We start from the raw sequence: 15,020 nt of genomic DNA on the forward strand, positions 1-15,020 counted from the left end.
TGATTTAAGATCTGGCTGTTGCTCACTGGCAGCTTCTCTAAGACAGTCTGTCAAATGTCTGTCAGTTAGACGTGAACGTTGCTTTGACTTTATTATTCCTACTGCAGAGAAAGCACTTTCACACACATAAGTAGATCCAAAGCAGGTCAAGATTTTTAAAGCACACTGGATTAATGCAGGGCATGTGTCTTTCAGAACACACTTGGTTGTGTGTGGTTCCATTAAATCCACCTCCCCCCAAAATGCTTAAAAGACTTTTTAAAAAATCCAAACAAAGAAGATTTAGTCTTATTTTTCGTGTTTGTGTTTAGTGCATTTATAAGGAAAAAACAATGTTATGTGTCAATTCTCCATTATACGGACGTGAGCACTCTGAATGCAGCTCTAAAAGACTTTCAAACTTTCCCAGAGACCCCAAACAGAAAGCACAAACCTTTATCGAAAATTGACCCATTGACAATTGGAAAATAAGTTTTGTTTTTCATGCTGTGAAAAGGATCATCGGCCCATTTACACACTGCAGTATAGATGTGCGGATCATCTCTAATGTCACCTGAATCAGCTGTGAATGTGCACAGCTCTGAATGCACGAGCTATGCATAGCGCGCCGCACACAAAAGTTGCCTGACAGTTTTACCGCTTGTTTTGCTATTGTTGCACTTAGCAAGTTAATGGTACTTTTCGGAGATATCAAGTATAGTCTAGATCAGTGGTTTTCAACCTGTGGTCCTGCAGGTGGTATTGCAGGTGGGCCGCCAATTATTTTCTGTTCATTTCCAGTCCATTCTAGGGCTGTGCGATTAAAAGAAAACGTCCTAAAATCACGATTTGAGCGTGCGCATATGCCTAACTCCAGGTTCACACACTGTCTGTGATGCGCCTTTTTTTCTGAGCCAGTGTTGACGGATCAGAGCGTTCTCACTGCGGTAAAAGGCTAGAAATAAAACGTGCGAAAATAATTCATGTCTAACACATGAGCATAGAGTGAATTTGTTAGTGAACAGGATGCAGTTTAAGTGAGAGGAGACACGTTTTAAGTGTGCACACTCTCTCCTCGCAAAGCAGCGTGTATCTGAGCAAGCACGACCGGTTTTGTGACAGAGCAAAGGAAATCTGCTGCGAACAGAGAGATTCGCACTCGTGCATTATTTTAATGTGCTTTCGCGTTATATTTATGCGCTCTCACTGCTGACCGCATACACATACTGTATACACACTGCAAACACCTGAGGTACTGCTACAATTAATGAGCTCTATGAACAATGCATGGCAAAAAAGAAAAAAAAGTCCCTGTATACAGGATTTTTTATTTATTTTTTTTGCCACAAGTCTATACATTTTTTTACATCTTCACTATAGTGATAATTTTGACTTCTGTCTGTTCTAGAGATGTTACAACTTTTTGATAAAGCTCTGATTGGTTTTCTTTTGGAAATATGTTTCAAATTAATCCTGAATGCATTTATGACTGTAAAAGCACAATTGCAAAATTGATCAAAAAAATCGCGATAGTTTTTTTTTTTTTTTTTTTTTTTGTCCATATCGCACAGCCCTAGTTTATTCAATAAATATAGTTTAAAATCTAGCTTCTGAGTACTAAGTTATTAACCCAACAATAGCGGGGTCAGTTAATTTTTTTGAAGTGGGCCGCGCAAACATATGTGTTTGGTTGTGTGGGCCGCGAGTTGAAAAAGGTTGGGAACCACTGGTCTAGATGGAAATAGGGGTCCAAGCGCACCCCCCGGCTTTTTTTATGCCACCTGATTTTTTTAAATCCTAAAAGTGTCTATTTTCATAATCTGCCAGGTACCAAGCTGAAATAATGTCCCAAAGGGTTCTTTTTAGCCCTTTGCTGCACCCGACCGGAACCCGAAAAATCAAAAAGTTATATAGAAAGTGGCATAACATTAGAAGTAAACAACATACAGAGACAAATGAACACATTTTCCCATACAATTCTGACCCCAGGATTTTAATGGAATGGTTATTTTTGACATTTGACAACATATTGACTTTATTTCTGGACAGAAATAGCAAAAAATGGCCAAAGATGTGTAAAGGATCAACTATTTTTTCATTTTCTCAAGCGCATAGGGTGATTTTTTTTTTCACAACCTGTTATTTCTTTATCATTCAAGTGTCTATTTTAAGAATAAATGCGGTACCAAGCTGAAATAATGTCCAAAATGCTTTATTTTTAACCCTTTGCACCAAACCCGAAAAATCTAAATATGATATAAAGTGGCATAACTTTTGATGTAAACAACTCACAGAGACAATTGGACACATTTTTCAATACAACTCTGAGCCCAGAAATTTTTATTTGCCATGTTTTACAACATCTTGACCATGTGGTCAAAAAGAGCAAAAAAAAGTTAATTTGACAGCGTTTTTATTACACTTATATTTCCAACAATAACAAAGGCAAAGCTTGATGACGCTATGAAGCAGGTGACAATGGAAGATGTCGTTTTTACAATAGCAATGTATCTAAATTGGATAAACGAAATGGAGTTAAGTGAGGTTAACTAAAGTTCGGGAGCAGGGCCATGCCTCAAACAATCACCTGACTTCCAAACCTCCATCTCACACCGCTCTGCTAGTCTCGTTCTCTCCCTTCCCTCCCTTTCTCATCCATTCAGCCAACCTTATCCCACATTATATTTCTATCAGGTTGTATCAGGGGGTCCTCATTGTCTGGCCTAAATATACGCTAGAGACGGTACCCCGACCCTGAGCCATCAATTCAAGATGCCCTGATCAACCTGACCATCATCCCATTCCCTCGACCCCTTCATCCTCTTTCTACTCTTCCCCAGTTGCATAGCTGGTTTGTGGCGTGGTCCTAGCTAGTAAATCATGATCACGGATGAGGTAATTTATTCGTTTTTGTATTACCTGTATATCTGATTGTATTATTTTATGTCATCATAATTATTGAACTACAAGGAACGTGAAATGTTATTCACGTAACCCCTCTCTACCGCTCCTCGCACTCGCACCGAGTGGGGCTCGAACCCGGGTCTTCGGCATGGGAGGCAGACGCACTAACAAGGAGGCTAAATGGCTACAGCCACTAGTGTCTGTCGCTAGTGCGTCTCTTGAGATTGGGGAGTGAGTTTGTATTTAATTGTACTGCCATAATCTCGGTCACCACACGTGATAAAAATTCTTACCTTAGTACAAAGAGCAATATAACTTTGTTTATAAGTGCTATTATTGAAACTGAAACAGTCCATTTGCCACGTTATGTTATTTTCTCACAGGTAATTTTATTGATAAAACAAATGCTACAGTGACAGAATGTACAGGCATGTGGTGTAATTCACATCTATTAAAATCATCTTTACTGTAACTATTACGTTACTTGTACAATAACAAAATAAATAATTGATTTGCTTACCTGTCTATCAATACACTCGCTAGAGCAGAGTCTCTGTCAACTCCAAGATTTTTGCGCAGCTCTCTCCATCTCGTAAACGCCTGGCCGATATTTATCCTGGTTTTATTCCGCCGTTTGTCACACAGTCTGCGTGTATCCGAATATGGACGATTAAGTTTTACTGGCACTTCAATACTCGCCAAAGAGTAATCGTGATCCATAACAACGACAACCAAACCATACGCATGGCTATAACATAACCACCACTTCCGCATTTGACCATGTGATATTCCGGTGTGGTGGAACATCACATGGTCTACACCGGAAAAAAGGTATAGAGCGGACATTGCGTCACTGAGAGGCGACATTTCTTTTCCGGGACGGCCAGTTATTTAAAATCGTAATTTCTCTGAAATAAAAAATCTTTGGAGACTTTTGAGATATTGTAAGTAAACAACTGGAGGAAATATATCACACTGTGCAAGTTATTTTCTGAAATTATATTAAAAAATTCCTCCATATTGGAGCTTTAAATTTAAAAATAAATAAATAACTACAGAAAAAATCCAAAAAGGTCCAAAAAGTTGACTGAGCATAAACTGCAGATTTTTGGGGCTTTGCTGTTGGCAGTTGGTGGTCGTCGGTCCATACCTGCAGATCGCCATCTCCCACTGCTCTCTCTTTTGGGTAAATTTCAGTTAGTATTTGAAACTATAATTAAGATATACCTTTGTAGTCATAACTTAAAGTGATTTTTCAAAAAAGAGATGATGCTGACCCTAGGAGGACCCAGATGATGCTAACCCTGAATCTTCAAACAGAACTAACAAAGATTGCTCCAAGTGTGATTGCATCACATAATAATTGCTGTTAATAATGTTCATCACCTTTGAGTACTTCATTGTGAAGACGGGGAGCAGCAGTGAAGTGTTTGAAGACACCTTTGAGTACTTCCTAGTGAAGACGGAGAGCGGCAGCAGCAGTGAAATGTTCGAGGATGTGTTTGAGTACTTCCTAGTGAAGACGGAGAGCAGCAGCAGCAGTGAAGTGTTCGAGGATGTGTTTGAGTACTTCCTAGTGAAGACAGAGAACAGTAGCAGTGAAGTGTTCGAATACACCTTTGAGTACTTTCTTGTGAAGACGGAGAGCAGCAGCAGCAGCAGTGAAGTGTTCGAGGATGTGTTCGAGTACTTCCCAGTGAAGACGGAGAGCAGCAGCAGTAAAGTGTTCGAGGATGTGTTTGAGTAATTCCCAGTGAAGACGGAGAGCAGCAGCAGTGAAGTGTTCGAGGATATGTTAGAGTACTTCCTATTGAAGACGGAGAGCAGCAGTAGCAGTGAAGTGTTCAAGGATATGTTTGAGTACTTCCTAGTGAAGACGGAGAGCAGCAGCCGCAGTGAAGTGTTCGAGGATGTGTTAGAGTACTTCCCAGTGAAGACGGAGAGCAGCAGCAGCAGCAGTGAAGTGTTTGAGGATGTGTTCGAGTACTTCCCAGTGAAGACGGAGAGCAGCAGCAGCAGTGAAGTGTTCAAGGATGTGTTCAAGTACTTAGCAGTGAAGACGGAGAGCAGCAGCAGCAGGGAAGTGTTTGAGGATGTGTTCGAGTACTTCCTAGTCAAGACGGAGAGCAGCAGCAGCAGTGAAGTGTTCGAGGATGTGTTCGAGTACTTCCTAGTGAAGACGGAGAGCAGCAGCTGCAGTGAAGTGTTCGAGGATGTGTTCGAGTACTTCCTAGTGAAGACAGAGAGCAGCAGCTGCAGTGAAGTGTTCGAGGATGTATTCGAGTACTTCCTAGTGAAGACGGAGAGCAGCAGCAGCAGTGAAGTGTTCGAGGATATGTTTGAGTACTTCCTAGTGAAGACGGAGAGCAGCAGCAGCAGTGAAGTGTTCGAGAATGTGTTCGAGTACTTCATAGTGAAGACGGAGAGCAGCAGCAGCAGTGAAGTGTTCGAGGATGTGTTCGAGTACTTCATAGTGAAGACGGAGAGCAGCAGCAGTGAAGTGTTCGAGGATGTGTTCGAGTACTTCCCAGTGAAGAAGGAGAGCAGCAGCAGCAGCAGTGAAGTGTTCGAGGATGTGTTCGAGTACTTCCCAGTGAAGACGGAGAGCAACAGCAGTGAAGTGTTCGAGGATGTGTTCGAGTACTTCCTAGTGAAGACGGAGAGCAGCAGCTGCAGTGAAGTGTTCGAGGATGTGTTCGAGTACTTCCTAGTGAAGACGGAGAGCAGCAGTGAAGTGTTCGAGAATGTGTTCGAGTACTTCCTAGTGAAGAGGGAGAGCAGCAGCAGTGAAGTGTTTGAGGATGTGTTCGAGTACTTCCTAGTGAAGACAGAGAGCAGCAGCAGCAGCAGTGAAGTGTTTGAGGATGTGTTCGAGTACTTCCTAGTGAAGACGGAGAGCAGCAGCCGCAGTGAAGTTTTCGAGGATGTGTTCGAGTACTTCCTAGTGAAGACGGAGAGCAGCAGCAGCAGTGAAGTGTTCGAGAATGTGTTCGAGTACTTCCTAGTGAAGACGGAAAGCAGCAGCAGCAGCAGTGTAGTGTTTGAGGATGTTTTTCGAGTACTTCCCAGTGAAGACGGAGAGCAGCAGCAGCAGCAGTGAAGTGTTCGATGATGTGTTCGAGTTCTTCCCAGGATTGGCAAAACAGTAAGGATGACCGAACAAAATAATAAACAGAGAGAATACACATCAACATAATTTATCATTTTTGGCGCAAATGGAACCCAATAGTGAGCACTTAATTAAGGAAAAAATTTGTTTGTGTGTTTCATTGTAATTTGCTTGTTGAGCCAAATGAGTGTTGTTTTTTGTTAAATAGTTGTTATTATTGTATTAATGTTTACTTGTTATTATTAAATGAACTTGTTACATGTATTAATGTAAGCTAGTATTTTCATGATTTTCATCATACCAAAATTCAATGTAGCTGTCCAGCATTCCACCCTGGTGAACAGACTACCATCCTTAACATCTATTTACTGTTGACCAGCATAGTTTCCAATGTGTGTGACCAGCATCCAATGTTGGTGCTGGTGTGACCAGCATGGGATGCATTTAATAGATGCATACAGCAAGCATACCAGCACATCTGCATCCCATGCTGGTCACCAGCAAACCTATGCCAAAACACAACATATGCTGGTCTAGCTGGTATGACCATCTATGCTGGTCTGTGCTGGTTTTTCCAGCAGGGAAACAAACAATCTAAAAGTGTTCACGCTGCCACCATGTTTTAGGTGTCATCCCTATTCAAAAAAGACATACTTCTGCAACTAACTTGACTATTTTTTTATAAACTTGAAAGCCTCTACACTCATTTACAAATGCGTTTACCCATAGCATACTTATAATTAGCTTATTTTTATATTACAGATTTATACAGTGATTATTTATTTATTGTCTTAAAATAAACACTAATACTCAGTATGAATGTTTCTCACAGAATACTTTTATTTGAAATTTGAGAGAAAAAAAACCATGAAGCTTAAAAAAAAGATTCAGTCAAGACAAAAACTGTTTAATTGAAAAAAACACCATAAAATGTATGTAACTTAGGATATTATAAATAAACTACAAAGACACTGGAAAGAACATCATTAAACTAAACATACTGAACACACTGAAAATGAAGAAAACCTGGTCATAAACCTGGACCATTAAAAATCATTAACATAAAAAAGGAACTTCAGTTTTGAGCCCTCCTTCAAAACACTGACTCAGACGTCAGTTTTCTTTATTGATGAATTTGAGTAGAACCACCATCTTATTTTCATAAACTGCGGGGGACTTTACTGTAAAAAACACACACTACACACACACACACACACACACACAAATGGGATTGAGAATCTGAGAGGTGAATGATGAGATCAACTGCAAGGTGACTTGATTGGTTCTTACTTTCAGCAGAAGGATCAATATGATGAGGAAGATAAACCCGCCCACTACACCAGTGCCAACAATCAGCATTCGACTGGGAGGAACGACAAACTCCACCTTCACTGCAGTCTGAGGAAAATCATCACAACCACTGGCACTAGTAACATTTTCATACTTAATGAATAATATATAAAATCGCTTTTAAAATGTACACATTTACGCTGAAGATGTAAAAGATGAATGAATTACTGAAGAAATTAGATGGCAGGTACCTGGGATCTGTGGGGATCATCCTGCAGAATGGAAGAAATATTTTCTACTGTAAATTGTAATATTATATGGTGTTATAAACATGTAGATCTCAGATGTGTCTGCAGCAAACTTGAGATAACAGCGGCTTATTATTGGTTCATCTCTGATTCACCTGCTTGTTTGACATCTGCTTGTGGCGGCTTGTGTTGAATTTGAGCTCAGCGCTGATGTTGAACACGTAATCCATCCTGAACTCGTAGAAGGAGTATTTCTACAGCAGAAGAAACAGTTTGGGATCTGCATCAATTTTAATCTTTGAAACTCTTAAACACCCTCCGTTTGGGACTGTTTCTGTCAGGCGAATGACAGCATGTGTGTGTCTGTTTGTGATTGTGCTGTGCTGTAGTTCAGAGGGGCATTCTAAAAAGCTGGTAATGTGGTATACCTGGGTATGTTTGAGGATAAGCAAGTGGATAATCTCAGCTGTCGGTTTTATATATATATATATATATATATATATATATATATATATGTGTGTGTGTGTGTGTGTGTGTGTGTGTGTGTGTGTGTGTGTTAATAATGAAGCATTAATATAAGTAATAAATAAGGCAATATATTATTCTAATAAGGTTTTTAAAATATATATATTTTTGTGCTGTAGTTCAGCTGTGTGTTTGTGCGGTCCTGTAGTTAAGGTGTGTGTTTGTGCGGCCCTGTAGTTAAGGTGTGTGTTTGTGCGGCCCTGTAGTTCAGATGTGTGTTTGTGCGGTCCTGAAGTTCAGGTGTGTGTTTGTGCTGTCCTGTAGTTCAGGTATGTGTTTGTGCGGTCCTGTAGATCAGGTGTGTGTTTGTGCGATCCTGTAGTTCAGGTTTGTGTTTGTGCGGTCCTGTAGTTCAGGTGTATGTTTGTGCGGTCCTGTAGTTCAGGTGTGTGTTTGTGCGATCCTGTAGTTCAGGTTTGTGTTTGTGCGGTCCTGTAGTTCAGGTGTATGTTTGTGCGGTCCTGTAGTTCAGGTGTGTGTTTGTGACTGTGCTGTAGTCCAGGTGTGTGTTTGTGCGGTCCTGTAGTCCAGGTGTGTGTTTGTGCAGTCCTGTAGTTCAGGTATGTGTTTGTGCGGCCCTGTAGTCCAGGTGTGTGTTTGTGCGGTCCTGTAGATCAGGTGTGTGTTTGTGACTGTGCTGTAGTTCAGGTATGTGTTTGTGACTGTGCTGTTGTTCAGGTGTGTGTTTGTGACTGTGCTGTAGTCCAGGTGTGTGTTTGTGCGGTCCTGTAGTTCAGGTGTGTGTTTGTGACTGTGCTGTAGTTCAGGTATGTGTTTGTGACTGTGCTGTTGTTCAGGTGTGTGTTTGTGCGGTCCTGTAGTTCAGGTGTGTGTTTCACGTGTTTGTGACTGTTCTGTAGTTCAGGTGTGTGTTTGTGCGGTCCTGTAGTTCAGGTGTGTGTTTGTGTGATCCTGTAGTTCAAGTGTGTGTTTCACGTGTTTGTGACTGTGCTGTAGTTCAGGTGTGTGTTTGTGCGGTCCTGTAGTTCAGGTGTGTGTTTGTGCAGTCCTGTAGTTCAGGTGTGTGTTTGTGCGGTCCTGTAGTTCAGGTGTGTGTTTCACGTGTTTGTGACTGTGCTGTAGTTCAGGTGTGTGTTTGTGACTGTGCTGTAGTTCAGGTGTGTGTTTGTGCTGTCCTGTAGATCAGGTGTGTCTTTGTGCGATCCTGTAGTTCAGGTTTGTGTTTGTGCGGTCCTGTAGTTCAGGTGTATGTTTGTGCGGTCCTGTAGTTCAGGTGTGTGTTTGTGCGATCCTGTAGTTCAGGTTTGTGTTTGTGCGGTCCTGTAGTTCAGGTGTATGTTTGTGCGGTCCTGTAGTTCAGGTGTGTGTTTGTGACTGTGCTGTAGTCCAGGTGTGTGTTTGTGCGGTCCTGTAGTCCAGGTGTGTGTTTGTGCAGTCCTGTAGTTCAGGTATGTGTTTGTGCGGCCCTGTAGTCCAGGTGTGTGTTTGTGCGGTCCTGTAGATCAGGTGTGTATTTGTGCGGTCCTGTAGTTCAGGTGTGTGTTTGTGCGATCCTGTAGTTCAGGTATGTGTTCATGTGCTTGTGACTGTGCTGTAGTCCAGGTGTGTGTTTGTGCGGTCCTGTAGATTAGGTGTGTGTTTGTGACTGTGCTGTAGTTCAGGTATGTGTTTGTGACTGTGCTGTATTTCAGGTGTGTGTTTGTGCGGTCCTGTAGTTCAGGTGTGTGTTTGTGCGATCCTGTAGTTCAAGTGTGTGTTTCACGTGTTTGTGACTGTGCTGTAGTTCAGGTGTGTGTTTGTGCGGTCCTGTAGTTCAGGTGTGTGTTTGTGCGATCCTGTAGTTCAGGTATGTGTTTGTGCAGTCCTGTAGTTCAGGTGTGTATTTCACGTGTTTGTGACTGTGCTGTAGTTCAGGTTTGTGTTTGTGACTGTGCTGTAGTGCGGGTATGTGTTTGTGCGGTCCAGTAGTCCAGGTGTGTGTTTCTGCGGTCCTGTAGATCAGGTGTGTGTTGGTGCAGTCCTGTAGTTCAGGTTTGTGTTTCACGTGTTTGTGACTGTGCTGTAGTTCAGGTGTGTCTTTGTGCGGTCCTGTAGTTCAGGTGTGTGTTTGTGCAGTCCTGTAGTTCAGGTTTGTGTTTGAGCGGTCCTGTACTTCAGGTGTGTGTTTGTGCGATCCTGTAGTTCAGGTATGTGTTCACGTGTTTGTGACTGTGCTGTAGTTCAGGTGTGTGTTTGTGCGGTCCTGTAGTTCAGGTGTGTGTTTCATGTGTTTGTGACTGTGCTGTAGTTCAGGTGTGTGTTTGTGACTGTGCTGTAGTTCAGGTGTGTGTTTGTGCTGCCCTGTAGTTCAGGTGTGTGTTTGTGCGGTCCTGTAGTTCAGGTGTGTGTTTGTGCGGTCCTGTAGTTCAGGTGTGTGTTTGTGCGGTCCTGTAGTTCAGGTGTGTGTTTGTGCGGTCCTGTAGTTCAGGTGTGTGTTTGTGCGATCCTGTAGTTCAGGTTTGTGTTTGTGCGGTCCTGTAGTTCAGGTGTATGTTTGTGCGGTCCTGTAGTTCAGGTGTGTGTTTGTGCGGTCCTGTAGTTCAGGTGTGTGTTTGTGCGGTCCTGTAGTTCAGGTGTGTGTTTGTGCGGTCCTGTAGTTCAGGTGTGTGTTTTTGCGATCCTGTAGTTCAGGTGTGTGTTTCACGTGTTTGTGACTGTGCTGTAGTTCAGGTTTGTGTTTGTGTGGCCCTGTAGTTCAGGTATGTGTTTGTGCGGCCCTGTAGTCCAGGTGTGTGTTTGTGCGGTCCTGTAGTTCAGGTATGTGTTCACGTGCTTGTGACTGTGCTGTAGTTCAGGTGTGTATTTGTGCGGTCCTGTAGTTCAGGTATGTGTTTGTGCGGTCCTGTAGTTCAGGTGTGTGTTTCACATGTTTGTGACTGTGCTGTAGTTCAGGTGTGTGTTTGTGACTGTGCTGTAGTCCAGGTGTGTGTTTGTGCGGTCCTGTAGATTAGGTGTGTGTTTGTGCAGTCCTGTAGTTCAGGTGTGTGTTTCATGTGTTTGTGACTGTGCTGTAGTTCAGGTGTGTGTTTGTGACTGTGCTGTAGTCCAGGTGTGTGTTTGTGCGGTCCTGTAGATCAGGTGTGTGTTTGTGCAGTCCTGTAGTTCAGGTGTGTGTTTCACGTGTTTGTGACTGTGCCGTAGTTCAGGTGTGTGTTTGTGCGATCCTGTAGTTCAGGTGTGAGTTTCACGTGTTCGTGACTGTGCTGTAGTTGAGGTGTGTGTTTGTGCAGTCCTGTAGTTCAGGTTTGTGTTTGTGCGGTCCTGCAGTTCGGATGTGTGTTTCACGTGTTTGTGACTGTGCTGTAGTTCAGATGTGTGTTTAACACCTACACTCTTGAATTCCTTGACATTTTGTAGAGCTGCATGTGCCATCAGGTTGAAGTGAGCTACTGAAGATTTCTGCAGAAGAAACGGATGACACTCAAACTTCCTGTAGTTACTGTCCTGAAACATCAACAAAAAACCGAGTGCAATAAACCAGAGTTAAAGGGGAAATCAGTTAAACAGTGATGAAAAGGAGGCAATAAACATGAATGTAACAGCACACGTCAATAATTTGACCTTTTAAAGAGTCAGAGGTCACACTGCTGCCCTCTGTTGACTGACTGAAGAACATCATCTTTGATTGATATGAACAAAAGATCTGCATATTGAAATGCGTCTTATTGTCTGTTTCAAGTTGGGATGTCATAGTTTACACATTAATGCATGCGATTAGTTTTACAATCCTTAACGCATTCAAATAATTTAACACAGTTAATTAATGAAGCACTATTTATATTCTATATTCTATACCCAATATTGCTTCTCTGCTTGTGATTAGATCAATATATGCTGCTTTTCAATAATAAAAAAAAAGCAATCAATTTAAGCTATACTTCTACTGTAAATCATTTAAACATGCTTTGGTTGTTTTTGCAACTCCTTTTACAATAGCGCTCCAAAACTATGCACTGCTAATGCATCTATTTAAGGCCACTCACACTAAGGAGGAGGACTATAACTATAGATATAACATTTTGATGCCAATACAGTTTTCGTTACAGGTATCATTGTTGTAATTGTCAACACAGTTATTATTATTGTTTTTAGTGTGAATGACCTTCAACTAGCAACATCTGTCTCAGGTTCTTTTATACTATCTTCATCAACATCAAATGACAAGCAGTCACAGAATACACATATATGACCTCTTACCTGCTGTTCTGGCTTGAAGTTGCACTGCAGCGAGTTCTGAAGAGAAGAACAGAAGAGGTTTATTCAACAAATACATGATGATTTGATGGTATGAGCTGATGAGCGAGTGATGCACCTCCTGCATGCTGAAGCTGTGAGGTCTTAAAATCACATGGGTAGTCTGACAGAGCAGGGTGAGCGTGACCGACACCGGCAGACCTTTAACACCCAGATTCTCCACCTGCAAACACACAGATACACAGTAATCTGATTGTTCCAAATCACTTTGAGTCACATCCGTAAATTAGTTAATCTGTAAATTCTGGTGAAATCTGAAGCCTGTTTCTGATTTTTACTTTATTTCAAATAATTATTGTGAAGATACACTCTTTATTACAATGAACCAGTTAAAAAAAACCTTGTAGCTGATGTTGAGAGGTTTTGGACCTCTGTCCTCCAGAGAGAAGTTCAGATACGTCACAGAGTCTTCAGCCACTCTGACAAACAGACAATAACATTTTGTTTAGTCACTTTCTCCGTCTATCATTTTTATCATGTTATTGTCATAGTTTGTTGACTGCTGGTAATAATGCTGGTCGTCTCTCTAATCAGTCCCTCCAGAAAAACGCGATTATGCGACCATGTGATTTTATGCATAATCAGCCAAGGACAACATATTTATGCGGGGGTCGCATTTTTTCAAATATGCCGCACTTTCGCCGCATAAAATCCCAATTTCAGGAAGCAAAATTTGCGGAGGTAGCATGATTTCATAATAATAATAATTTTCGTTGCAAAAAAGTCACATATATCTTAGCAGAAAGTTGAAAAATGTTGCGTTTACTTCACACAAGTAAATTGCCATTATTTCCCAATGGGAACCTTATGAAGTGACGTAATTGCGCGACGTGAACATCATCTGTGAAGCCCGCGGTGAAACCAGGATGAAGGACGCAAATCATTCTCATCTGCCAACAAAAATAAGCGCAAAAGACATCAAGGTTAAGCAGTTAAGGTTAACCTCAAGGTTAACGCGAAGCAGTTACCCGGTGTGTTACATGACAGTAGGGGCAAATTATTTTGAGAGAGGGATGAGGATGGCGAATGATAGGCCAGTGTTAGACTAAGCAGTTAGCTTTCATTTTCAGAGTGGACTGTTGTAGTTTAATTCAGAAGTTGATGCATCTCTACAGTTGTAAGATTGTACTTTTTTGTTACAGAATAGTAGGCTACCAAAACCTTACAGTTGTAAGTACATTAGTAGTATGTAAAATAATTTACGTTGCAATAAAAGATTGCACTTTGCAATTCCTGTAAAACAGCATTTGTATATTTTATTTGTATTCATTTTTACTGAAGTAAAGTTAGTTGAATATTCCTTTTGTAAAGCTAGAGAACTTGTTTGACTCAATGTTTTGTAAGTTTGGGCCATGTGTTAATTAAGGTCTGAAATAAAACAGAATGAGAACTTAATTATTCTGTGATTTAGTATGCTTGCTTATCATAGGAAGTCATAAGACTAGCCTAGTGAGAACAGAGTGTTGGGGGGGGGGTCACCTTTTTTTCTCTTTTTCATCAAACCGCAGTTTTTGCAAGTTCCCGCAATTTCATCGCATAAGATTGCAAAAATATCCCGCATATTCCATCGCATTTTTAAGAAAACCTGGCGCAAAATCAAGGATTTTTGCCCACGACAATCACAAAAAAAAGTCAGTGTTTTTCTGGAGGGACTGTCTAATGAAGTCATTAAAACAGAATCTACAGGAGAAAGTGAGTAAGTTATGGACAGAACAGAGCAAGACATTTAGATTTTAGTTTTATGTCAAATGTCTTGTGTTGTGATTTCCGTCATACAGAGGTGAAGAGCAGATCAAGAAGGACAGATGTTTTTGATAAATGTGACTCACAGACTGATCGCCAGATCAACGGAGAACTGCACCGGGACGCTCTTCCTCACCACCGTATCACTCATGTTACCATTGTTATCACTGTGAACAAATACAGAATTTACTCACAGCTGAACATGAACTGCAATAAAGTCATTCTTCTTAACCTTCATGACATATGGTCAGCCCAGATATCTGCGGAAGTATGACTAACTACAAAGTCCTAACAACAAATTAGTTAATGAACCTGATTCACCTGTTGGCAGTGATCATCATCTCCAACCGGTCAGACCAATCGTTATCCCATTTTGTCACACGGAAGGTTCCCAGAAACTGAGTCTAGAATACAGTAGAAACCAAATGTTGGTAACAACACCAAGGTCATGGGTTCATGGGCTGTAGTAACTGTAAAGATATATTCTGTTAATTTTGCCACAATTTTAACACTTATAGCAATAATATGCAGAAAATGTGTATGAAAAGAAAAGAATCTGTGTGTGTGATTCTGTCTTACTGTGGTGCCACTGCGGTACACTGGTAGATTGATGCTGCAGGATGTTCTGTTCGTAGCACCGCTGTCTTCATCACCACAGCTGATTCGAGTCAGACTCGGCTGTTTATTCAACACAAACACACAATTTATTCAAAGTTCTTCCATGAAACTCTACATGGTGCAGTCTGCTAGGTTCTAGCTTAATCTGATATAATCACATGATTTTTCACATTTTGCAGCTGACTGGTTTCTTTTGCATCAGCAGCCAATGAGCTTGCTGCACAACATTCAAATACTTGGGTTGAGTGCTTCAGAAACCCTCCACCTTCCTCAGCTCCACCTGTATAGATCTGCTACAGGGTAATTTCATGTATTATATGTGAGTTATATCATATGTTAAAAGTGCAGCA

The 15,020-nt window shown here is 41.3% G+C and overlaps 1 protein-coding gene across 1 annotated transcript; it reads right to left on the reverse strand.

Annotated features, from left to right (window-relative positions):
- Positions 1-6,823: 6,823 nt before the first annotated feature.
- Positions 6,824-14,726, reverse strand: LOC127966192 (integrin alpha-M-like). The gene is made up of 11 exons (XM_052567029.1): positions 14,632-14,726; positions 14,374-14,456; positions 14,139-14,219; positions 12,650-12,728; positions 12,368-12,472; positions 12,253-12,288; positions 11,386-11,499; positions 7,686-7,784; positions 7,534-7,554; positions 7,283-7,390; positions 6,824-7,189 (listed from the first exon to the last, which is right to left on the reverse strand). The coding sequence occupies exons 2-11, from the start codon at positions 14,391-14,393 to the stop codon at positions 7,106-7,108; spliced, it is 747 nt and encodes a 248-aa protein (XP_052422989.1). The 5' UTR covers positions 14,394-14,456; positions 14,632-14,726; the 3' UTR covers positions 6,824-7,105.
- Between the last annotated feature and the right edge of the window lie 294 nt (positions 14,727-15,020).

This window comes from Carassius gibelio, chromosome B10, assembly GCF_023724105.1.
Source record: "Carassius gibelio isolate Cgi1373 ecotype wild population from Czech Republic chromosome B10, carGib1.2-hapl.c, whole genome shotgun sequence".
NCBI lineage: Eukaryota > Metazoa > Chordata > Actinopteri > Cypriniformes > Cyprinidae > Carassius > Carassius gibelio.

Excerpts from the sequence above, each read along its gene's own strand:
- LOC127966192 (XM_052567029.1), bottom strand. The coding sequence starts at position 14,393 with ATGATGATCACTGCCAACAG. Across the intron at positions 14,220-14,373 it reads ATGATGATCACTGCCAACAG|TGATAACAATGGTAACATGA; the intron begins GTGAATCAGGTT and ends ATTTGTTCACAG. Across the intron at positions 12,289-12,367 it reads ACAGCTTCAGCATGCAGGAG|AACTCGCTGCAGTGCAACTT; the intron begins GTGCATCACTCG and ends TCTTCTCTTCAG.